The sequence below is a fragment of the Teleopsis dalmanni genome, chromosome 1 (genome assembly GCF_002237135.1).
Source record: "Teleopsis dalmanni isolate 2A chromosome 1, ASM223713v2, whole genome shotgun sequence".
In the NCBI taxonomy this organism is placed as follows: domain Eukaryota; kingdom Metazoa; phylum Arthropoda; class Insecta; order Diptera; family Diopsidae; genus Teleopsis; species Teleopsis dalmanni.
The window spans coordinates 2,036,440-2,061,968 of record NC_051846.1 but is presented as its reverse complement, the minus strand read 5'-3'; the positions used below and the strand labels follow the sequence as shown (position 1 = coordinate 2,061,968).

Genomic DNA, 25,529 nt, shown 5'->3' with positions numbered 1-25,529 from the left:
TCTTATTTTTTATTTTGGTCAGGTGATTTGTGTGTGTAAAACTTTTTTTTTCGTATGTATTTTCATATATAGCACATATATAGCACTTGTGCTAGTCTAGAGATACATTTGCTGAAAGACACATTTTCCAAATCTAAAATTAATTATCAAATGTAGTAGACAAATTTGTAGTCAAGTCTTTCCTGCGCATTGCGCATGCTTCTTCTACCGCTGAGAGATTTGCTTTCAATGTCTTTCGGTCTCTTAATTATTATAAAAATTATTATTTCACCTAATCAGCCGTTTAAATTGTTTATAGCGATAGGTTCATTAAAATAATTTTCTCTTTTGCTAAGCTGTTTGTACATATACTTATGTATATATTTTATATTTTAACATTCAAATATTATTAACACATTAACCTACTTATTATTTTTTTGTTAAAAATTTCATTTATAATTTAATGATGCAAACTAAATTAAATTTATTCGAATATGTAAAAGTTAATAATAATTTTTATTTATTATCTTATATAAAATTAATTTATTAGTATTTTTTATCGTTCAAATAATCGATTTTGCAGAATCAGTTATGGTTATTATAGTCTTTATCGATGCATCATAGCTATAAAGTGTAATTAATTGTTTGCAAAAATAAAAAAAAAAATAATTCATAAATTTTTAATTTATAAAAAACTGGAACTAAAAATCATTTTCTCCGAATATTATTACGATTTACCATAACTGTTGATTAGCAGACAAAAATTTATTTACGAATGTCAGCACTTATGGGTTGTACAAAAGGCTCTTTGCTATACTGTATTATTTCGCAATATCACAATCTTTACTATTTTCTTAATAATGTTTTTTTTTTTTAAATTATACATATGAATATTTATTTTATGTGAATTGTTATGTGGGCTTGTAGAGTTTTTTGTTATATATCTTCTCAGAATCAACAAATATGCAAGTTATACAAGAAAAGTAAGAAGCAAGAAAAGATTCTATAAATTTATGTAATGTCCTGTAAATCAATATTTTGTCTAATTAGTATTTTGTAACAATTTACCTATTGAGAATATCTCTAATAGATCAGCACAGATCAGTACATAAAAGGTTGTGTCTAGCTTCCATAAGATTTTTTAAGTTTTGTGACACAATTTATAGTGCAATAGACCAGCATAGATCAGTATATAATAGGTTGTGTCTAGCTTTCATAAGATTTTTTAAGTTATGTTGAAGCAATTTATAATGCGATCAATCCCTCTTAAATCTCAACACAAAATTTGTGTTATTTCCCATCTATTTCTATCACCTTTACTAACTGTAAAACTTCAACGGAACTGATGGACGATATTGGTCGTTGTAACCGAGTAATACACTATCGACTCTCCATACTAAAAGCATATTTACACCAAAAATCAAGAATTTGTGTTTAAATGATTAAATAACCATTATTAATAAATAACATAAAAAATTAATAACAATAGCATTCATTTCTATTTTCACAATTTTATAATCAAATCATTGTCTTGAATTGTTTACCAATTTTTCTCAGTTTCCTATAGAATACTGTTTTATGGAATCAGACACACATAAAGTTAGATGCATTTTGTGCACTTGACTCAATATATCCATCTCATAGTAGACAGCCCAGAGGTTTTTCAAGTATTGAGAAGGATAAACGTGCCGTTGATTTTAACAAATGTATCGGTATAATGTGCCGATAAACGACCAATACCAAGGAACTCTGCCGGTACCAATTGAAACTATAGGGAGCAATATCTATCTGATACACATACTGTGGATTATAAATAATTTATGAACAGTAAAAAAAAAAATAGAAAAAATAGAATATTTTATATATATAAAATAGAAATCCATTATCAATCGATGCCTGTGCATCATATTAGGTATATAGTAGCCTAGAACGATTTCACATGAAGAGTTATGGAGAATAACGCACCAAATTAACGTAAACAACGAGATGAGAGGAAAAAATATGATTGAAGATGGACATACACTGCGTAAGCCTTATATTGCACTTACTTGGATCCCCCACGGGACTAGACGCAGAGGCAGACGGGCAATGAACTGGAAAAGAACAGTTCAGCAGAAGACGAGCAAATCGTTTAACGAGTTGAGAGCAATAGCACAAAATGGAAACCGGTGGAAAACTTTTGTAGACTCCTAAAGTTCCTAATGAAGTATGGAAATAATACTATAATAATAATCTATTTACTATTAAAAATGCTTAAAATCTGTGGAGCATTTTTTTTTGCAGTAACTCACCCTAGTAATTCTTAAAACTTAAAACGAAAAACAAATTTGAATAATGTTTTATCCAAATGATTACTTTTTTTAGAAAGGCTACAATAAAGATGTTAAAAATGTTAGCCTTGTAACTATAATTGCCTAAATGTTTTACAAATTCAATGCTGTAAAAGCCGACCAAAATAAATCTTGTTAAATTCAAGAAATAAAAATGTGAAAGTTGCCAATAACAAATCCATCGCTACACTTATTATGATTACATTCAAGTTACTTTTGCAGTTGTTGTAAAAATTGTATATAATATTATTTCTATATATAGTAAGTGTATTCAAACAATAATGCTTACTTTGTACATATGTACCTTATATCTTCTTATGTACAATTTTGTGGCTTAAAGTAGTAAAAGTAGCAATTTGATGCCTAGCAACGAAGAAAGATACAAAGAAAGTAATTGTGGAATAAATAATCTTTCAAAAATATTATGCATCAAAAAGTTAAATAAAAATAGGTAACAGCTAAAAAGAGAGTCATGCAAAATTTCACTTTCACTTAAACAGTCAAGCCAAACTGAATAACTGTGATTGGTTACTACAAATTTCCAGTAACTAACTAAAAAGATTTTTACAACATACACTGGTTTTACAGTACATACGTGTGGGTTTAATAGAATTTACCTTGTCCAAAAGAGTATGGCACTTAAGATTTACCACAATAATAAATATGAGTGCCTGTTTACAATAACTTTAAATCACATTGCATTATACTAATTCTGACATTTCTGAATTTTTTTAAAATATACATAACACATTTCATTCGACTCTCTTACTTTGCTTGCATTTAATCACTTTCATCTTCGTACTGTTTAAAATAATATATTCGTCTTAAGATATGCTCCAACAAACCCATGCGGTATGGTACATAAGCGGTGTATGGGGGATAAGATAAAGAGATACGGTACGGTATGGTATTGCGGTCATTTACGATATTAAATCATATCGTAACATTGATCAACATTGAAATACTGCGCATCCATTCTTCCATCCATATTGTAAATTATGTTATAACATTTCTTTATTTTAATAAATTTATATATAATAATGCTGGTATAAAGCACAAAGAGGGTTGACAATACCGTACAGTATGTAGCCAGTTGTGTTACCTTGATTATATCGTTATCGCAGAGGACATGAAATAATAATGTACCTAACCCCTTCCTCCTAACTAAACTTTTACAAGTTACTCAATGATTTAAATTGATTTAAATTTTTAATATGACGGCTAATTGGATTTAAAAAAATAACTAACATAGTCGAAACAGCTTAGACTTTAGAATTTGTACGTCCAAACTTCGCGCCGATCTAGCTGTCAAATCAATAATGACAGAAAGCTCAAAATTAATTCATTTGACAGTTCATTGTCTTGTTCAAAAGTGATAAAGTGATTGCTTTATATTTAGGTGGAACAACACAAGTGGTTATCGTTCGAGCCCTCTAACACCTAAATGTAAACAAATCCTTTGTATCTCGTACCACAGCTCGATACTGTGATACTTGTAGCGTTGCCCGACGCACAGGAAGTAGGCAAACAAAAAAAAACAGTAACAATGCTAGAAAAGATTCGTAAAGTGAAGAAGCAAATTGAGATAAATCCACGCAGAACATATCGCAAAAAAGAATGTAACATATTTTGAGCTCGGACTAAAGCCATTAAAGTTGAACAAAGTGTATATTCACCGATGCACAAATAAAAGTCAATCGAAGGAGCCAAAGTGTTGGTTCGTTTGGCCGAAGGTGGTGGGTTACCCTGGACAGATGAGCATTATTTCAGTCGCAGGCGTTGGACAACCCAACAGGACTCAGCACAAAGCACACATCAATCAAGAATGGCTGAAAAACAACGTTTCGTGCTTTATTCTATAAACATAGTGGCCAACCCTTTAGATTTCTCGGTCTGGGGTATTTTAAAAAGTAAGGTTAACACTAAAAAATACCAAAATGTCGATCGTCTGAAACAAGTGCTAAGCTGTATAGATATTTCATAATGTACCAAATCCAACAAAAGTTGCTCGCACTGATAGCAATTTTGGAAAAACTGATCACAGCGTACATATAACAATATTTGAATAAACCCATTCGCAAAAGCTGTCGTTACAAATATGTGACTTTTGGAACACTTAACATTCAATTCATGGGGATCTGCCGTACAATTCTGTTTAGGTACTCAATAACTTTTTGTTAGTTGACAAAAGCAACCATCAGAAACTATCAAGCGGGATGTAAAAAATGCTTTACAGATGGTTCCTTGATTTATTTCGGGAGACTTAGGAGACTCCTTTCCCTGACTAAGTGCTTGACTGAAACTAAATTCATTTTTTTAATACTCCTATAATGAAACAAAAAGAATTTTATTCAATATTTACAAACAAAAAATTAAATCAACGTAATGTATAAACGTTCTTATTTAAAATTTATTTAAAAAAATATTTTAAAACCTTATTTTTCGTTTTAGGTTCTCGAAGCTATACAACAAAGTCCGTTCCTAGTTGGCATGCACTACGCTTTTCAAACAGACTCAAAGCTTTACATAATATTAGGTTTGTATATCTGAAAAAATTTTTAGTAAAAAATAAAACAACATTCTTTTCATTTCTTTATGTAGATTATATTGCTGGTGGTGAACTTTTTACACACTTATTCAAAGCGGAACACTTTTCAGAAGCTACGGTTCGAATATATATAGCTGAAGTTGTGTTAGCTCTAGAACATTTACATCAGCTAGGTGTGATTTATCGCGATATTAAGTTAGAAAATATTTTATTGGATCATAATGGACATATAGTTATAGCAGACTTTGGATTATCCAAAATATTTAAACCGGATTCCGATCATCGGACACATAGCTTTTGTGGCACTTTAGAATATATGGCACCAGGTAAATTCATAATAAAATAGTACATTTTTAATAATATCGTAATATTTTTTCTAAATTCTTAATTATTTATTTAGAAATAATTCGTTCTGGCGCAAATGGGCATGATCTCGCAGTTGATTGGTGGTCAGTAGGTGTTCTCACATATGAGTTACTTACAGGTTCCTCACCTTTCACGGTTTCAGCAGAACAAGAAAATGCACAGAATGAAATTTCACGTCGTATACAAAAAGCAGAACCAATGTTACCATCCTCACTTAGTGAAACAGTTAAAGATTTCATATTGAAAATGTTGCATAAAGATCCAAAAAAGCGTTTAGGTAAGTTTCTAGATATTTTTTTAAAAATAAATACAGCATAAATAATTATATTTAAAACATTTTTTATAGGGGGAAATAATAAAAATGCTACTGAAATTAAGAGCCACCCATTTTTTAAGGGTGTTGATTGGACTGAGTTAAGAAGTAAACGGCGGAGAGCACCATTTGTACCAACTATAGAGCAAGAAGATGATACACAAAATTTTGCTGAAGAGTTTACTACATTGGAAGCCATCGATTTACCTGCACCAGCTCCACCAAATGCACACAAATTATTTCGTGGTTATACGTACGTAGCGCCGCAACATATGCGTAAACGTTTATGCAACTATTCAATTGAGTACAATAATACTCCAATACTTGTAAGTTCTATATTTAATTATTCAATTATACTTTAAAAGAAATGTGGTTAACATTTTTTTTTATATATTACATTTTAGAACATACATTTTTATATATTACATTTTACATTTAGAACCCACCAGATAAACCAAATAACTTGAAACTTGGTCCAGTTCATAGTTATGGAACATTTGGCAACTGTCATATTGTTTCTGACTGTGATACTGATACCCTGTATATAGCAAAAGTGATTCCCATGTCAAAATACCGAGCGTCCGAAGTAGATGCGTTAATATCATGTTGTCTTGATGGTCATGAATCAGTCTGTGAATATATTAGTGTTTATAAAAATGGATGCGACGTCTGGATTTTAATGGAGTTTGTATGTGGTGGTGAATTAGTACAACAAATGCATATTGGTCTATCAGAATTCGAATGTTGCAATTTGTTTAAACAGATATGTGATGCGCTTAGATTTATTCACTCTAAAAATTTTATACATGGTGATATAAAACCAGAAAATATATTATTTTCTGATCTGGAGACGCAATTCATAAAAATTGTTGATTTTGGATCCGCATGGTAAGTTCTAATTGAATTTATAAGAATCAGTTTCAAATTCTAACGTTATGTTTTTCTACTTAATATTATAGTTACAATAATCAATTAAGTTGGAAAGACTCTCCTAGATATACACTAGATTATGCACCCCCAGAAGCGTTAAAGGATACCGAATACGCTATTTATTCAAAAGCTTTCGACATTTGGTGTCTTGGTGCCACATTATATGCTATGTATATAGGTCATGCCCCATTCAGAAAAGGTCACAACGACAGTCATTTAAGCGAAAATACGTTAAGAGAACGAATTCTTAATGAAGATTTTTACACGGAAAGTGAAAAATGGCAAAATTCGAGTCCTGAATTCCAAGACTTAATACGTTCCTGTTTAATAAAAGATCTAAAAAAACGTATAACATTATTTGAAGTACTTGAACATTCTTGGTTTAATATAATGATCGATTCACTGGTTGAAGTAACCGGTGAAGAATTAACAGAAGAAGATGAAGTCGAAAGAGAAGGAGAAGGAGAAGAAGAAGAAGAAGAAGAAGGACTTGAAGACGTTGAAGAAGGAGAAGAGGAAGCTGAAGAAGAAGGCGTAGACGAAGAAGATGGAATGGAAAAGGCAATAGCAGAAAGAGATATTTCTAATGAAAATCTATCAAATGAAGAGTTATCAAATGATGAGTTATCAGATGAAGAACAATCAGAAACAGAACTTACAGAAGAGTTTATCCCAGAAGATAGAGATGATGAGTCTGTTGATGAAGAAAATATAGCACCAACACAAGAAAGAACAAAGGTAGAGAATGATTGTGTAAAAGTTGGATCAGAGGAGCCAATATTGGATAGAAGTGAAATAGAAGAAAATATGACTGAAAAAGAACATACAGATGAATTTATAGATGAATCTTATGAAGAAGAAACACCGGCAGAAGAAGCTATAATAACCACTCAACCAATCGATAAGAAATCTTGTGATATACAACAACAAAATAGAGAAAATTTGTCCGGAGATGTAGAAATGACAGATCACGAACTTTCCTTAGTGGAAGAGATATCAGGTATTATTCTTATGGAAGACGCAAATGAAGAAGAAAGCTTAGAAGAAAGTTCAGAATTAAATAAGACTAGTAGTATAAATGAAATAGAAATTGATAAGGTGACCGATATGACTGAAATAACAGAAATTGAAGAAGAGAACGATATAACTCTGGCAACTAAGGAGAAGACTAATATAATTCAAGCAGCAGAAACAACTAAAGGAAATCAATTGAGCGTATACATTGAAGGATTCTCTAATGAACACAGCGAACTGATTAATGTAATACCACAAGATGCAGTTTGTGAAGATAATCGTGATGGAGTTAACCAGAAATTTAGTCCTTTATGTACTGAAAAAACGACATCTACATCAAATAGTGTTCATAAGAGTAAAGGAGTTGTTTTAAATAATACTGTCGAAGAGTATACTTTGGGTTTTGATAATGTATATAATTTAAATCTTGAATTGGTTAATAGAATATGTTTGAATAGGCATGTACAATTGTCTCCACCATATGAAACGCCAGAATGTGAAGGATTCCGTAAACATAAAAATCAACGTGTCTATAACAAAACAAGAAGAATGAACACGTATTTGAGCAGTATACAAATGATTTTAAAGCGATTAAAATTACCTAGATCTGTTTATAGCAAGCGATTACAAAGAAGTCAATCTCTGGATGAACTTGAAAATGTAAATCATGTTAGAGCAGTATTTCCGGAACGTCCTGTAAAACAAAACAAAAAACACATAAAAACAGAACCTAAAGTAATAATTCCAACAAGATTTCAACCATTTAGAATTAAACCAAGAGAACAACGAATGCTTAATGTGTTCGAATGATTAAAAGAAAGCCTAGGCAAATTAATTGTATCGTATTTTTTAATTAAGATACCGTTTTTTATATATTAACAGAATAATTATTTGGTGACTGATTATTTGTGTTTTAAAGTTTCTTATTAAGATTAACTAGGTAAGTTTCTAGTACATTTCCCAGATGTTTTCTATTTTAAGTACTATTATAGATTATTATTATTTTTATATATTATTAACATTTTTTAATTTGAACTCAAACTACATATGGAAACAATTGTATTGTTAAATATAATTTAATACAAATTTTTAAACACTCAACATTTAAAAACTGAATTAAATATATAAAATATAAATTCAAAAATTTGATTATACACAAAACTTTAAATTTAGTTACCATAGGTGGTTATATGATTATGTATCAAAGAATTCTTTAATTGTTATTAGTTTTACTTTATTATAGCTGAAATAATATAAGAAAAAAAAAATTTTATTTATGAAGAATATGCATTCTGAAATCTTTTTATAAATGTAGACAGTAAAATTAATATTTGCCAGTAATAAGAATTGTTTTTTTTTGTTTTTGCAATATACGTTCCACTGCTGTCGCTGATGTGGAAAATTGTATAGATAATATTAATTATTTGAATATTAATATGTAGTAAATATTTGTTGTATTTATTTCAATTTATAGTGATCATTTCAATGAATTATGAGATAATTAAAAAACTAGATTAAATTTAAAACTTTAAAAAATAAATATGCACATGTATGTAATATATAAACAAACATATTTATTTAGGTATTTTTATATTTTTTTCATGTATTGTATATGTATTTTTGCATACATAGGTGGGTACATATCTTGATATATGTATATATATAAACACACAAATATATATATTGAATATATACAAAAAATAGACATGAAAAATTATAATAAAAACTTGTCTGTATTAAGCTAATATTGAGTTTGTTTGAATTAGAATATATTTTACAATTTTCAAATATTTAGAAAATTACTAGCTTTATTTAATTAAAAAAATATGCAAAATGTAATATAGAAATTATATAATATATAATACGATAAACTTGTTAATATAATTAAATATTAACAGTTCCTTCCCATTTTATTTTAATTAATAATTTTAAACATAAATAATTTTATTATCGCACATACTTGAGAGAAATGTAAGTCATATAAACAAAAATAATATATAACATATTAAAATTTTTATAATATATATCCTTCATAATATGTTTAAATTAAATTGGCGATTTATTATAATTTTTATCTAAGCACATTATTTATAATGTTTACTTTCAATTATATATTGTATTTTAAGTTATATATAATCTTCTATTTGTTATTAATAAGTTGAACTAATTTAAAATAAATTTGAAAAAATTATATTTAACTTACGTTTTTTTTTTTAATTATACACTTGATTATTTGACGTTTTTGTTTTTGTTTTTGTATATATCGTAAAGAATTGCAGATTTTTTAATATTTAAAGAGAATTTATTTTCACATTAAAGAGAATTTATTTTCACATTAAAATTAACATTTTTTATTTTAACATTGAAAAGATTTTTTATATAATTGCTTAATATAATTTTATATTAAATTTAATACGAATAAAAATATATTAATATCATTATTAACTCAAAAATGTGAATAAAAATTTACTTGAAAGTGTACACACACAAATAGATTAAATGCAATTCTTAGGGTTCACAGTCGTGACTTAAATTTCAATATTGGATTAAGTTTTTGTAATGACCCGCTGGAATCTGTTCATAAAATTCCTTTGGGGGTGGTAAACGGCCCTTGGTCGTCATGGTTGATGAGTGGTTCCGGGACGCAGACTCGTTCGTTCTTGAAAACACTGCATTAAGTCATCCACTTTACTGATAATTCATACTTAAGTCAGTTTTGAGACTTTAATAAAGACTATAAAATCGATCCATATTGTGTTTACAACTAAGGATCGAATAAATTTGACTTTTTTTATTTGAACTTGAAGTCAACTTCAAAATCTGAATAATGTATGTAGATAATTTAATGAAAATTTCATAATTAGTAAATGAGGTTGAGTATTTCACATAGCCTGAGTTAATGGTCATTAACTGTTCAAAACAAAAAATAAATACTTCAATAACAGAAAAAATTCTCAAAATCATTTAAGTGATTAAGTTTTAGTATGTTTAGACTTAAGACAAGTTTAAGCATTTACACTTTAACTCAAACTTAGCGAACAGAGGAAAAAAAGAAAAAACGAAAACAATTTGTTTTTTTTTAATTTTGTTTCGTTATAAAAATAATAAAAATAACTAGAAATTTTTTCTGTTTTATTTTTAATTAATTAAATAAAATTAATTTTAAAAAATAAAATCTACATTTATATTCAGAATTTGTTTTGGTTTGGTATTTATGTATTTTGATTTTCGTCTTTATTTTATCTTTGTGGTTGTCGAAATATAGTCCAAACATACTTTTACGTACTAAAAATGTGCTCAGTATATAGAAAAGTTAACTTAGACTCTTATTTTTTTTCAGAGATTTAGATCTTTATATAGTGATACAGATTGTTAAAAATAAATGATTGTTTATTTATTTAAATTTTGTACTATTAGTTTTTTAATTTATTTTTTGATATATATGATTTAACGTTATATACTTAAAAGTTGGATTATAAAGGATGTTTTATTATTCAATTTCATCTATTTGTTAAGTTTACTCGTTTACAAATGGATGAAAAATTGTCCATATGTAAATTTTTATTCGATGAAATCAATAACTGAGGGACAAGTTTGAATATTAAAATACAAATCAACAGAATTGGCATTGTAAAAGAATTTGACTTACTTTTCTGAACATAAATACAATATAATATTCAAATATGATTTACAATTTGATAAACTTAATGTATAACTTAATACTTAATGTATTAATGTTATTGATCATAAATATATTTTAAAAGGTATGAGAAGATATATTAAATTATCTTATTTTTATATAACTATAATTTTTTAAAAAACTGCATATAATGACAATGTAATAAATGTTACATTAAACAATATACATATATAATGTAAAGGCAAAAAAGAAAAATCCATTACATCATTTACTAAAAATACTAAGTTATACACTCAAAATGTTTTCATTAATAATTAGTTGTAAATCAATCGACTATACCATGCTATTATTTTAACTAAGTTAATAGTTAAAATTTAATTTAAACAATTTGTAAATTATAATATACAGTCAAAACTCTCTACAATAAAGTCGTTAGTGTCCGCAGAAAACTTCGTTATAGAGAGGTCTGGTCTTCGCTATAGAGAAGTTAAACAAATTTTCTTTTGTTGAGCATTTTTTTTTGCATTTTACTGGGAATTATGTACGTTAATTCATGTTTATTCATATAAAGAAATTACTAGACTCCGACAAGTTAATAGACTCAAAAATTTCTAAACCTCTCTAAAAATTCTCCAACACTCGTTTTAAAAACGAGAGCAAACACATGTGTTTGGTATCATTCTTTCATTTAAAATTTTTACTTTCTGCAAATGTACATAGATCTTCTTTCCGCCTTCACCATTCCACTCGTGCACCAAATAAGTCTCCAACTCAATTATAAACTGAATAACATATACCAAGCTCATATCAAGTATAATACAGCTTGCATACAAAGAAGTTTCTTATAAGTTAAAACGTATTAGTTGAGTGTTTAACTTGTATTTAAATAAATTCGTTATAAAAAGGTTCAAATAACATATATGAAAAAATATTGGAATCGCTATCTTCAACAAAATTTCGTTATAGAGAGGTTCGCTATAAAGAGGTTTGACTGTATTTTAATAAAAAAAAAGGACTACTTATAATAAAAAAAAATAATACACTTGCAAACGATAGTTTACTTTTCAAGTATTAAATAAATATTTTAAATACAAAGAAAGTCGTATACTACACAAAACAACATTGTTTTTGTTGTAAATTTGTCATTTGTCATTTTTTTGTACAAAGTGTTTGAATTTGTGTGGATTTAAAAACAACTTGTCTCTGCCTCTAAACTCAACTCAATTCTTTTTGTTAAGCAGTGAAATAAGAGTGGGAACCCACAGGGCTTTCTAACATAAAACTTCAATATAAACAAATTCAATGCTAAAAATTAAAGATAATATGATATATATCATCGATTAACAATAATGTTATTTATTACACATAACTACATATTTTTTTTGACGTTTATTTGAAATAAATTACAAACTTTTTAAAACTAAAAGTATATTTAGTATGTATATATCTTTTATGTTAGTCTGTAAAAATCGTAAAGTAAGAAACTTTAATACACAATAAACGATCACCAAATCTTGTTGAGATCAAACATTATGAATTTTCAAAAATTGTAAAGATTGTTAGCAATTAATATAATATTATTAGTATAATATTAACAAAGTACACACCATCAAAGCATAGTTTTATTCTTTATACATTAATTTGATTGCCAAAAAAATTTAAATTCATATATACATAATAATAATATATAAAATTATAATTAAATTAATGTGTATATACATTAATAATTGGGAATTTTAATAAACACATATACATATGTATATTTATATATATATATAAATAGCTAAAGTACAACAAAATATATATTTTTATAACAATAGATATAAGAAAATTATAATTTGAATATAGACATGAATACTGTAAAAAATATTTATACATTAGTTATGTACCTATAAATTTATAAAAATTAATAAGCATAAATTACTTTAGCTCTACTTAAGTAAACCTAAAGCATTAATAAATTTTGTATGTAAGTAATTACATTAATATTACATACATATTTTCGATTATACCTATATAAGGTTTCCGATTAAGTAAATATTAATTAAATTTAAAGGTTAATAACAAGAACTATCGCATATCGTAATTCGTACTCACATAAATTCGTATTTTAAAGTTCTTGAAAATGTATTTAGTAAATATAATTACAATCATTAAAATAATAAAAGTTAAAAATTAAAATTTAACTTAAATTGATGAAGAGCATAAAATAGCTAATACAGATGCCTTTGAAAAAGATGCCTTATAAATTATTTGAATACAAAAATATATAAATGTAAACACCATAGAACTACCATTTGCACTTAAAAATTAATTTGTATACAAAAAATAATTGATTACAAATTTATTATTTAATTAATTGTTTAATAATTACAATTTTTTCATAAAAACATTAATAAATTCATGTTTTTTTTTCGAGATTCATTTGAAAAATGTTTTTATGACGTTAGAAGACTTAACATTATATGTATGTATATTATTTGTATAAAACAAAAAAAAAATATTATTGAAAATAATAATAAATTATTAAAATCATTTCAAATATTTTTTATACTATTTTATTTTCTTAATTAAAATATAAATATCACTGCATTATGAAAAGCAAAATAGGACCATTATATATAGTTAAAGTTATGGTTCCAAAATGGGTTTAAAAGATCCATATCAAATTGAAACCACTATAAGGAGAAATAATATTCTTTTCGAAATAAGAGCCATATAACAAATTTATGTATAAGCAATTATAGATTAGGTTTTAACAATTTTAATTATATAATTGATTTTACCTTATAATTTAAGAAATAAATAATTGTAAAATATGAAAAGATAAATATTATTTTAATAATAATTCTAAAGGAGAAATTAATATAATTCTAAATTGCTTGAGCTGTAAGTAGGAATAAAAATAATATATAATATGTATACTAAAAAATATGTATATAAATATAAGAAATTAATTTAAGAAATCGCAAGATATGTTTGTATATTCAAATAAAAATATCAAAAAATTTTATAAAAAATTATTTTCTTTAAAAGATATTTTAACCCCGATTTTGAATAAAATGGGAATGGGAGTATTTTTTCTTTTCCTATTTAAATTTTTTTCTTATTTAAAATTGTTTATAATTTTTTTACTTATCACATATATACTAATTTAAGCAGTGATGCCAAGTTCTTCTTAAGCAACTAAAAGTTGTTTTATTGAAGCATTTATGTCAAAAAAATACTCCTATTCTTTAAATATTTTACTATGCAATGTGAAATGACGCAAATTTATTCGCAAATTTTTTCGACGGAATATGAAACGAGGTATTAGTGTATTATATTTTGTAATTTTTAACCTTATTTCAGATTTTTATTTAATATGTGTACTTTATCTATATGTGATTGTGTATAGTTCATAATTAATACAAAAATTTTCTCATAAATTAGCGATATTAATGACATATATTTGTAAAAAATCTATCAATAAAATCAGAGTTTTGGCCGAAGTCCATACAAAACAATTTTTTTTTTGCAATTTCAATAAAATTCTCTACGAATTCTTCTACAATCTATTCGTACGCAATTTAAGATTATAACTAGTATTTCTTTAGTATTTCTTTAGAAATAACTAGTATTTCTATTTAGAAAGGTTTTTAACCAAAATTTATATCGGTGGGATTATAGATCATTTTTATAATTAAAAAAAATTTTAACTTAAAGAGTTAGATATAATAATAATGAATAATAATAGGTCTGTTCCACGAGCTACTAGTAGTAAAACTCAAATAAAACACAAGTAAAGTACAAACTTAGAGCACAACACAAATAAAGTGCCGAATCACGTTCTTTACACAGACTTTCATGGAACAGCTTTGTTTAAAATCTGGTGAGAACACCAGTACTGCGCAAATAAAGAATACAAAAATTTAAATTCAAAAATTTAAATTCAAAAATTTAAATTCAAGCTGATTCACACATCAATAAATTTTACTTGAGAAAAATTGTACGAATAAAGTCTGATACAGAATTTTCTCAATGGTTTATCACCATTATTTAGTAATTAATTTTTGTTATGAAATTTGTTTTAAATGTCGATACTTGCAATCACAAGAAACTAAGAAGGAGTGAGAGATAGAAAGAAAAAGAGAGTTGCGAGTGGGCTACCCCAAGACTAAAACGAAGGTCTTCATATAATCATATTAAGTCTGTTCCACGAGCTACTCGTAGTAACTTAAAGTAACACTGTGTGTACACAAGTGCGTTCCACCAGCAAATTTTCGAGTAAATGAGAGTATCTGAGTATGCATAACATTTGAAAATACTACACGTACGAGTACGGTACATACGTACTGACTATCTGAACCTTTATGATATGATTCTTGCACATTTCTGGAATTAATTTCGATAATGTAAACGTATTGTAATATTAGTTATCTTCATTATTTTTATTTAACATGCTAAACTTCTTCGAATATGCTAAAGTGTTAAAATGTCATATTCGCGAAAAGGAATATCGAGAACGCATATTTTGTGATTAGAATAGAATATAATAATTTATCAAGGTAGCATATTCAGCGATATGTTGACAATTCATGTAATATATTTAACACACTTAGAATGCTAAAGTATTAGCATTCTAAATAAAAGCTGTGAAGAAGCCTGTTGTGAAATATAATAACAAAAATATTCAACACGCACAATTGAAATATTTGTGGAGGAAAATTTTATTCAATGAAACACTCCAAAAATACAACTCTGAAAAACCGCAAAATTGTAAGTATACGAAAAGAAATTTTATAATTTTGTGCTTGTATTTCAATAAACAAACATTTCCTGCTGCTGTATAAAAAATAATAAATTAATATATTTAATTATATATCTGTACGAAATAAAGAGAACTAACTCAACTTAACAATTCAGCGTGATTGAAAGTGATTCATCGGTTGATACTTAGAAAAAATGAATGAGGCTGCAGCTCTTGCTGGTATGATTCCTTACGATACCATTGGTTTGTATGAACAACCAAAACCACGATTTATTTTTAAAATGCCACGTGTGGTACCAGATCAGAAATCCAAGTTTGAGAGTGATGAATTATTCCGCCGTTTAAGCCGCGAAAGTGAAATTCGTTACACTGGCTATCGCGAACGTGCACCTGAAGAACGGCAGATACGTTTTCAAAATGGTTGCCGTGAGGGACACACCGAGGTATCATTTGTTGCTTCTGGCACTAATTTGCAGTTGGTATTCAATGCAAACCAAAATCCTTATATACAAGACAAAGAGTGCGATTTCGATAAAGAGCATGGTAAAGTACATATTAAGTCATATTTTATTATGAACGGTGTATGTGTGCGTTTTCGTGGTTGGTTGGATTTGGAGCGCTTAGATGGCGTTGGTTGTTTAGAATATGATGAACGGCGAGCCATGCATGAAGATGCTATTTTACGTGATCAAATTGATCGTTACAATCAACGTTTACGTGAGTTTGAGGATTCGAAACGTGCTTATCGCGATAATCGCACAGATGAAATGGAAGCAGTACGTCGTGGTGTGGCATCTGGAGGCATTGGACCTGGCGTATGGCGACGTTAGAGAGTACTTATGGCATATATTTATTTAATACTCATATAGTTTAAAAAATTATTTCAATTTAACAAAAATATTTTTTATGATACCTACTAAAAACTTTTAATTTTAAGTTCAAAGTTTTTATCTTTTAATAAAGATATATAAATATGATTAAATGTTTTTATAAATTTTATCTTTTAAGTTGTTATAATTATTTTGTAATGTGCGAGTTCTGTTTATTGAAAATAATCATACATTTAATAAATGTATGTTTTTAAAAGTTGCACCAAAAAACATACTTATTACGATGGTCGAAATTTTAAAAATATATTTTCAGAGTAGGTGGGAGTAGGTGCAGTCATATTATTGATTAATAAAAAAATGAATATAAATTATATTATTTAAATAAAGAAAGAGTATAACCTGTTTCATAAAGAAGTGAGTTATTTAAGCTAACAATGTGAAAAAGTGGAATGGATAATCTTTGGAAGTACTACAGGAGAAGTATTAATTCTATTATATGAGCATATACTTGTTGTAACTCGCAGGAATGTAACTTATTTAACGTGAAAAGAATTACAAGACGTATGCATAGGTAATGATGTAGATGGGTATTGGTTATATGAGACGCGATGGAGCATTATATGAGAGTGATAATGGATCAAGATCAAGATGGAGAAACCTAGCCACTTCAGAAGTATATAATACAACAGTTTACAATTAAATAAATTGTCTTTCGGTATACATGAAACTCTTAACCATTGCAGGGAATTTACACATTAGATTACAAATTATTACGCTTTTCACTAAATATGCACAATAATTACTTTACGTATATATATAATTTAGAAAATCAGAGTTTAATCTGAACCTAACACAATATATTTACATTCAAAATTTTTTTTAAATGTTTTTCTAACAATCGCACTTGTTTTCCTTTAAGAACCTCACTGTCACTGCTAAAACCAAAAAACTGAACTCGAATGGAGTCTGTAGTGACCAAGGTTACGGTCCAATTGTGTATTTAGGTAATTAAATACCGCTCGCCTCTTTCAACAAGGATTATAACAATTTTTATACATTATAAGTGATTATGTTATAAATCTTCACTTCGCTATAGTGAAAGCAACTCCTTTACATTTTATGTATAGAATAAATTCTTACTAAAATATTAATTTAATATTAATAATTATGTAAAATTTAAAATATTACAAAATATTAATTTACTTAAATAAATTAGACAATATAGAAAATATGTTTAAGACATTTCGCCTTATTAAACTCACACCAGACCACGTAACCAACATTTGGTACAAAATGTTTGTAATTTATTTATAATTTATTTCACATTGTAATAATGTTAAAAAAAAAGTTACAATTTGAATAATACAATTAAAACTATGTATTTGATACATAAGGCATTTGATATCATAAAACGTGGTCATGTTAACAACTCCTAAATATTAATTAATATCAACACGCGGCACATCATTTTAAGAACTAGAGGATTGGGAATCATGGAGATCATTGCAATTTGTAGAAATATTTAACTTGCTCTTCATTTCGTTTATTGTAAATATTTGTGTGTTATAGTAATCCATCTCATTTTTATATAAACGTCTGGATTCCTTCATTTCTTTATAGTTGAATCCTTTGAAATCCTCTGAATGCTTCTTCTTAGCTTTCTTTTTCCTATTTATTGCAGCTGAAATATAAAAATATATTATTTTTCTAATAAATTATGTTTAATAAAACTTTAAAACCTGATCCAGTCTGTTTATATTCCAATTTTCTATTAGCCTCTTTTAACAATTGTTCTTTATAATAACAATCAATTGTTTTTAGTGCAGCATTTAGCATAATGTCGACCGCATCCATAATTTTTATGTTTTTAATCCAACTTTTAAGTGCAAAACTATTTTTAACAATTTTTTGACAGATAAAACTAACATACTTCCTAAATTATTTCTAAAGTAAACGGAATGCCAGCAAGCAAGTCGTGCTGCATAAACAACGGCATAGAGCATAATCTAATTTCACCACATTCCATTTTTCACCACAGTCAGAAATCAAAAGCAGTTTTTATTTTCGAATCGACGAGTATATATTTTATAAGCATATAATAATGGTGTATTGCAAAATGGTTTACATTTTCATATTAATAATAAAAATACAAATAATAATCAACGCCTCTGACGTAAACATTTAAATAAAATGAAAGTTTTTTACAAGTTTAACGAAATTGTAAGTTGGAAATGCGCAAACCTATGGCATCTTTGCCGATTTGACTCACATCACACACCGCACACAAACTATCCTTGTATTGGGGATCGTAGGATGCTTGACAGAACGGACATTTCACCTCTGGTTTACCACGGTACAAAGGCTTGTAACTGATGCCGCAAATATTAAATGGATTGAATTCTTCATATTGCAACTGATGTTCGTCGACTGGATTAACTTCGCATGCTTGCAGTACTTTACGTACTTGTTGTGCCACTTCTGGGCGCGGGCCCAAATCCAATAGACGTCTCGCGAATGATGCTGCGGTTTTATAATTTTTCAACTTAAAGAACATATTTAACGCGGTACGTAGTGTCAAAATTTGGTGCACAGGTTGCAGCTTGCAGTGTGTGAAATAAGCGGCTAATTCGCAAAGCCGTTTTTGCTCTTCCAGTGTTGATTTAGGCATACCTTTGCGTTCGGTTTCCATTTTCAAACCAAGTATGTACTCTCCACAAATTTTTAACAGTTCTTGTGCCTCCGCAATATCCTGTTTAGTATCGACAACTAACAGCGGTATACTTATTAGGATGGAATGAAATTTCTCCACAGCTTCTGTGAATTTGCCAGCAGTTGTCAGTTGGTAGCCAGCTTGTAAACGTAAAACCAGGTCATTCAGTTTAATACCCAACGCTGGCCTTTGGTTTTTAACATTGGTTTCACCAATATTTCTTAATGGGTATGCTGAAAGTGATTTGATGTTTGGCATTGCAGTGAAGCTTGTTCTGGAGCAGGCATAATTGTGTAAGAATAGTGTTTTAAAAGGTGAAAAATTAACTACGCCAAGCTGTTCATTTAGTAAGCGGAATGCATTCTTGAAAGCGCCAGCTTTTATATTATCTACAACAAGTGACGAGTTGTTAGCCCAGTGCTGCGCAACGGATAATCCTTTGTTGGCAAAGAATCCTGTATCTAATGCATTCGCTTTAATTTTAGAAGCAAGTTCCTCGGGAACGACAAGATCATCGTCTCCTACATCCCAACCTGCACCGTCTTCACCTCCCTCTGCTCCAGCTTCTGTATCTAAAGCATCCTGCATTTCTTCATCTCCATCTTCACCTAAATCTAGATCAGCATCAGCGCCCCAACCATCACCAGATGTACCTGCGTCCATAATTGCTGCATCAGCATTTACATTTAGGGCTTGTCTTGCAGTTGCACTTGTGCCCGCACGTGTTATCATAGCTCCCTCGAAGAATCCTTTAGATACCGTTAAAAGAGGCCAGTTCGTTTCGACTTGTTGTATTGGTACAGGCGGATTAAGCAAAACTGCATCAGGGTTAACCTCAGGCAGTGGATTACCCTCTTGCGTGAGTGTTTCTTTTAAACTATCAGCTTGGTCGGTGAAACCGTGGGTTGCTGCTGTCAAATAAGCCAGTGATAATTGCCCACAATTTTTAAGTATATTTATACGTTCATTAATGTCTCCCAATAGCAGTGCACCTTGGTATTGTGCTGAATAATCTTTTCGTATTTCAGCAATCTTTATCATTTTCTTCAGTTTCTCCAAATTGCCAGTGATCAAATAGAGGAAACTTAGACTGTCAAAATTCTTGTTTCGCTGATAACACATTTCAACTACTTGATGATTACCTTGCATTAGAGCAGCTTGTCCCAAACGATCCCAGCAGTCTTTATCATCCAGTGCCTTTGCTGCTTCAAGTGCGATATCAATGTTACCACATTCTAAAGCCAAACCAAAACGAGTTTTTTCATCTTTCACAAAATGTAAAGCTACTTCTGGATATCCTTTTTGTTGCAGATATGCTATGATACTTTGGCCTACAAGGCGTGCATTGCGTACCATGTGAAGTACTTCGTCATATTTGCGATTAATTAGTGCTAGTTTAAATTTATATTCAGTGGAATCTATATTTAAGACCAGCGCACGACATTCACGATCCAAACAAAATACTTGATTTCCTTTTACACGCGTCAGATAAATTGGTAAGTCTAAAGTCCTTATAATGCCATGATCACCATTGGTTATTGCGTATTTGATGTGATTGCTGGTGGTGTAAATAAATACCCCAGAGTCATCCCAGGCGCCAGATTTAACGCGACAATTTTCCTGGATAGTGCATAAGTATTGTAAACGGCGGTCACATATCGTAACAGAATGCTTGCAGAGTAACGCAACTAAGGACATATCAGCAGACCAAACAACGTAGCGACATTTAGCTAATTTAATGCAACCAACTGACACCAAGCGTTGCACTTCGTACAAAGTTACATATTCCGGATCACGTATTAACAGCATGCCTGTTCCTGCATAAAATATCTCCTCGCAAAATGTTGGTATTTTCTTTGTTACTTCATTTTTAAAGTTCTTTATGACCAGTTGCTGATTTCGATCCAAAACTGCAAAACGATTACGTGCAACCCAAATTGCGGTTATACCTGATGAACGTTTACTGTCGGAGTCATTTTGAGATTCACTATCTTTAGGTATTTGATACAGATCATAAGTGCTATTCTCCAAATTGTTTGTACGTGTACAAATTAAAACCGCATTAAGTGCTGGATTGTAGGACATGCTGTATACAGGAGATTTAGCACCGCTTCGTAGTTGCATTACCACACTATCCTTAGTTGTAGTGAAATCTAATTTACGTAGTATACGATCTTTCACATAATAAAGGATGTTACCATGAACTGCATAAGCTGGTCTTTCACGTTCCAATTTGAAAACAACCATGCCTGCATAGAATTGAATTAAAATTTATATTAAAAAAGTTAAATATATGAGTAAGCAGAAAAACTTACCGCCATCATGTCCGGCAGCAAACAAATTTAAAGTTGGATGTGCAGTTAATATCCAAAAGCGTTCACCATCACGTCTAAAAGTGTATAGACACTGTCTCTTGGTCATATCCCAAACACGTATACTGCGGTCTTCACCATTGGATATAATTAAATCTTGTCTGGGATGAAATAGTACACATGAGACGTTGTTGTAATGACCTCGACACGTATCCACTTCCCAGGCCTTGTATTCGTTCATGCGCCATAATTTCACTAATCGATCATCAGCACCGGATACTATTAATGGCAAAGTGGGGTGGAAACTTGCCCAATTAACACCACGGTCATGGCCTTCCAAAACATGTTTCACGACTGCATCAGCTTGACCGAATAAATCTGTTGCACCAGGATGACCTTTCAAGTGCTCATCAAGTCCCCCTGGGCCAGGAGCAACATTTTTCTTACGTAAACCAGATATGTCCCAGACACGAACAGTTTGATCCAAAGAAGCAGATACAATTTGGTCCTCTGTTGGATGAAATTGCGCGCACATAACGTAATGATTGTGGCCGGTGAGTACACATATACAATTACGAGATTGCCAATTCCAAATGCGTATAGTTTGATCATCGGAAGCACTCAATATCCATGGATATTCGTGATGAAATGCTACTGTACGTACATAATCCAAATGTGCTAATAACGTAAAAATACAACGACGTTGTTTATAGTTCCAAACTTTTATCTTGTAATCATCGCCGCCAGAAACAAACAACGGCATTTGTGGATGGAAAGCAACACCACGTACAGGACCATCATGTTCATCGAATTTTTCAAGTAAAGTGTGCATGCGGTAATCCCATAGTTGAATTACACCACTGTGTAAACTAACTAAAATCCAGGGACGCTTCGGGTGAAACGATAAACCTTTTACTCGAGCCGACTTTGATTCAAAATTAGTCAACATTATAATGACTGTATGTCCTTTTATACCAAATTATGTTTTTGCCGATTATAAAGTGAAACGTGGATTTATCGCAATTTAGTTTTATCAATATATCTTTCAGAAGTCGGCAAGTTTTTATAATAAATCAAATATACTTTTTATATATTTATTTAACATATATATTATTTATTTTGCTATATTTTTCCACCTTTTATAAAATTTTTAACTGAAATGACACGTCAATTGGTAGGCTTTTATGTGTACATTCCGATCTATTACATTTATACATCAGCTGTTTAAGTTAACGCCAGAGTTCTATTTTACTCAACACCATTTAATTCTAATAGGATTTAGATTGTTAAGAAAATATTCATTATTGCATAGAATAAAAAATTTACATACATATATAATTACTTTGAAGTTCATTATTCTTTATTAATGATAATTTTTAATATGAAAAATAATAATAAGTGCAGTTTTGTAAAAAAAAAACATACTTATTTAATACGTATCTCAAAAATACTACGTTTTTTGTGTAACTACACTTTAAAACTTGCAATAGGAAAACCATAAAAAAAATGTAAACAAATCTTGCTGTTTTGTATAAAATATTTATTAATTCTTTAAAAATGTAAAATTATTTTTAAATCCCATTTTCGTTATGACTCTCGCTCATCGTGCGTTGTTTACATGGTTTATAGTGTTAGTCTTCTTAATTTTACTATGCTTGCGATTGGATCCACGTACGCACTGGAATTGGTTTGTTACATTGATACCTCTGTGGGTTTTTGACGGAATATTGATAATATATGTTATCATAAAAATCATACGGAAATGGCGAAACCTTAAACGTTTGAAAGAATTACTCGGCTATTATAAATGGTACATATTTGGCGTTTTTCTAAAAATTACATCTCAAGTTATGATCTGCTTGACACTGGAGTACCCGGAGTTGGAAATTTCGATATTTGTTACAATGACACCCATATGGATATTACTAGTGTCATCAATAATTTACGTTTTTAGGCGTTTAAAAAAGATTGAAACTTGGTGAAAAAAAAAATACTGTTTTGTACAATAATATTATTTTATATGTTTTTATGTTGTAGTATGATACACAAATAAAATGATTAAAAACCATATTTGCTTTGTGTTGCTCTACGGTTTTGGCGATTTGTAGCCCACATAGCTTGCAGCTCAGCTTCATTTGCTTTAGCTTTATGTGCCAAATAAGTAATTTGATGTTTACGTCTTGTCCCAGCAACTGGCTCTTCGTCAACAAGTTCACCTCTCGGCTGGTATGTGGTTGAAGAAGCCAGAGCGGTACGCATCCACTCTTCGCGGTTTGGTAGCACTTGTTCGCTAGATAATTCCACAACTTGTATATTTTGATTTTGGTGTTGGCGTCTACGTTTAGCATTACTACCAACAAGTGCTTGAATTGCTTCACGGTCAAGCTCTTGATCATGATATCTTTTTTGTGCTTCCTTTAGTTCATCTTCATCCTCTTTGTCAAGATCCATTGCTTGTTCTGCTACTGTTGATGACTTGAGATAATTTGTTGTTGCTTCTGCTATTTCTGCTGCTCGTTTTGCTACCATAGCATTTATCTCATTTGTACTGACTTGTGGTAGTTTTTGTTTTGTGTTTAATGAAAAGAAGTCACCATTACTATTTTCATCATCACTTGCTTCGCTATCACTGCAGTCAACAATAGATTTCTTCTTCTCCGGCAATTTAGTATCCTTTTTGGTTACTGCTTTTGCACCATCAACATATTCCGTGTTAGCTGCTGGACGGCCATGCTTTACCGCATCTGGAATAAATGCTGGTTTCAAAGGTATATTTGTTGCGGAAGTTTTCGTGGCAGGAATGGATTCATTTTCGTTTGTTGTTTTACGGAAATTTTGTTCAGATTTTGCTGTTGGCAATATACTTAGCAAACCTGAACTTTTGCTTTTACTTGTAGGTGCACTTTTATTTTTAACCTTACACTCTGTATCTTTACCAACATCGTTAAACTCTTTTAAAGAAGGAATTGTTATTTTCACACGTGTTTTGGAAACAGGAGGTGGTTTACTAATTGAAGGTTCCATTAGTTGTGCTTTTTTATGCAAGAACTCGTCATCTTCTTCAACAACAACATTGTCCGAGGCTCTTGGAGTTGGCAATTTGGTGAATGTGGGTGTAATATCAACTTCAATAACATCGAAATTATTATTGTCTATTAAATTTTTAGGTTTTGGTAAACTCATAGACATTGAAATAGGCTGCTTTTGTTCACTTTGACTTTCTGGTGTAAAATCATCGTCTTCGTCGCTAATATGTCCACCGGCGACATGATGCGGTCTATTTGTATTAGGTTTTGTCAGAGTTATATTTTTTACATCTGGTACTTTTTGTTTGAGGATTTGTGTGCTATTTTTATTTGTAAAATCATCTTCTTCATCACTTATGTGACCACTTGATGGAGTCGAACAATATTCTGATTTCTTATTTTGCGGAATAATTGCTTTCGTTGTATTAGAATCTTCTTCAGTATCTGAATCTTCATCGCTACTAGCGGCGTATGCTACTAACGACATATTTATTTAAAAATTGATAAATTTTATTTTTTACTGAATATCGTTCACAGTATGTTTTTGTTTATTAAACGTTTAAAGAGGCTTTCAGTGTTGTATAATGCTTTAAAAAAATGTAAAATTTTAATATCCACTAGATTACATATCAGTTATACTTTTTTCTTTTTTTCTTTATGTCTGAAACATATTACAAAAATATTGAATATATTTATTTATATAAAATTATATTATATTAAATCTCAATATTGACTTAATTTATCAAAGTTAAGTCAGTAGTGAAACTGAAGTTGCTACTAT

The 25,529-nt window shown here is 29.4% G+C and overlaps 6 protein-coding genes across 6 annotated transcripts in view; 3 read left to right on the top strand and 3 right to left on the bottom strand.

Moving 5' to 3' along the window:
* The window catches only part of LOC119665879 (chromosomal serine/threonine-protein kinase JIL-1), a 42,522-nt gene extending 34,046 nt beyond the window's left edge, over window positions 1-8,476 (top strand). The window contains exons 5-10 of the mRNA XM_038075135.1: window positions 4,761-4,845; window positions 4,911-5,183; window positions 5,258-5,500; window positions 5,570-5,862; window positions 5,976-6,424; window positions 6,496-8,476. Of these exons, the coding sequence (XP_037931063.1) occupies window positions 4,761-4,845; window positions 4,911-5,183; window positions 5,258-5,500; window positions 5,570-5,862; window positions 5,976-6,424; window positions 6,496-8,290 (3,138 nt within the window). The 3' untranslated portion in view covers window positions 8,291-8,476. The remainder of the gene's footprint in view (window positions 1-4,760; window positions 4,846-4,910; window positions 5,184-5,257; window positions 5,501-5,569; window positions 5,863-5,975; window positions 6,425-6,495) is intronic.
* Window positions 8,477-15,857: 7,381 nt separating this feature from the next.
* LOC119668410 (protein big brother) lies at window positions 15,858-16,835 on the top strand. The gene is made up of 2 exons (XM_038077905.1): window positions 15,858-15,878; window positions 16,000-16,835. The coding sequence occupies exon 2, from the start codon at window positions 16,065-16,067 to the stop codon at window positions 16,698-16,700; it is 636 nt and encodes a 211-aa protein (XP_037933833.1). The 5' UTR covers window positions 15,858-15,878; window positions 16,000-16,064; the 3' UTR covers window positions 16,701-16,835.
* Window positions 16,836-18,099: 1,264 nt separating this feature from the next.
* Window positions 18,100-18,623, bottom strand: LOC119665493. Its single transcript, XM_038074716.1, has 2 exons — window positions 18,440-18,623; window positions 18,100-18,381 (listed from the first exon to the last, which is right to left on the bottom strand). Exons 1-2 carry the CDS (start codon window positions 18,552-18,554, stop codon window positions 18,170-18,172), a joined length of 327 nt encoding a protein of 108 aa, XP_037930644.1. The 5' UTR covers window positions 18,555-18,623; the 3' UTR covers window positions 18,100-18,169.
* Window positions 18,624-18,776: 153 nt separating this feature from the next.
* LOC119665488 (coatomer subunit alpha) lies at window positions 18,777-22,826 on the bottom strand. Its single transcript, XM_038074710.1, has 2 exons — window positions 21,726-22,826; window positions 18,777-21,659 (listed from the first exon to the last, which is right to left on the bottom strand). Exons 1-2 carry the CDS (start codon window positions 22,669-22,671, stop codon window positions 18,910-18,912), a joined length of 3,696 nt encoding a protein of 1,231 aa, XP_037930638.1. The 5' UTR covers window positions 22,672-22,826; the 3' UTR covers window positions 18,777-18,909.
* A 415-nt stretch (window positions 22,827-23,241) lies between these two features.
* LOC119670007 (transmembrane protein 60) lies at window positions 23,242-23,778 on the top strand. Its single transcript, XM_038080085.1, has one exon. The coding sequence runs from the start codon at window positions 23,312-23,314 to the stop codon at window positions 23,702-23,704; it is 393 nt and encodes a 130-aa protein (XP_037936013.1). The 5' UTR covers window positions 23,242-23,311; the 3' UTR covers window positions 23,705-23,778.
* On the bottom strand, window positions 23,714-25,303 carry LOC119670006. The gene has a single exon (XM_038080084.1). It carries the CDS (start codon window positions 25,233-25,235, stop codon window positions 23,781-23,783), a length of 1,455 nt encoding a protein of 484 aa, XP_037936012.1. The 5' UTR covers window positions 25,236-25,303; the 3' UTR covers window positions 23,714-23,780.
* Window positions 25,304-25,529: the final 226 nt, after the last annotated feature.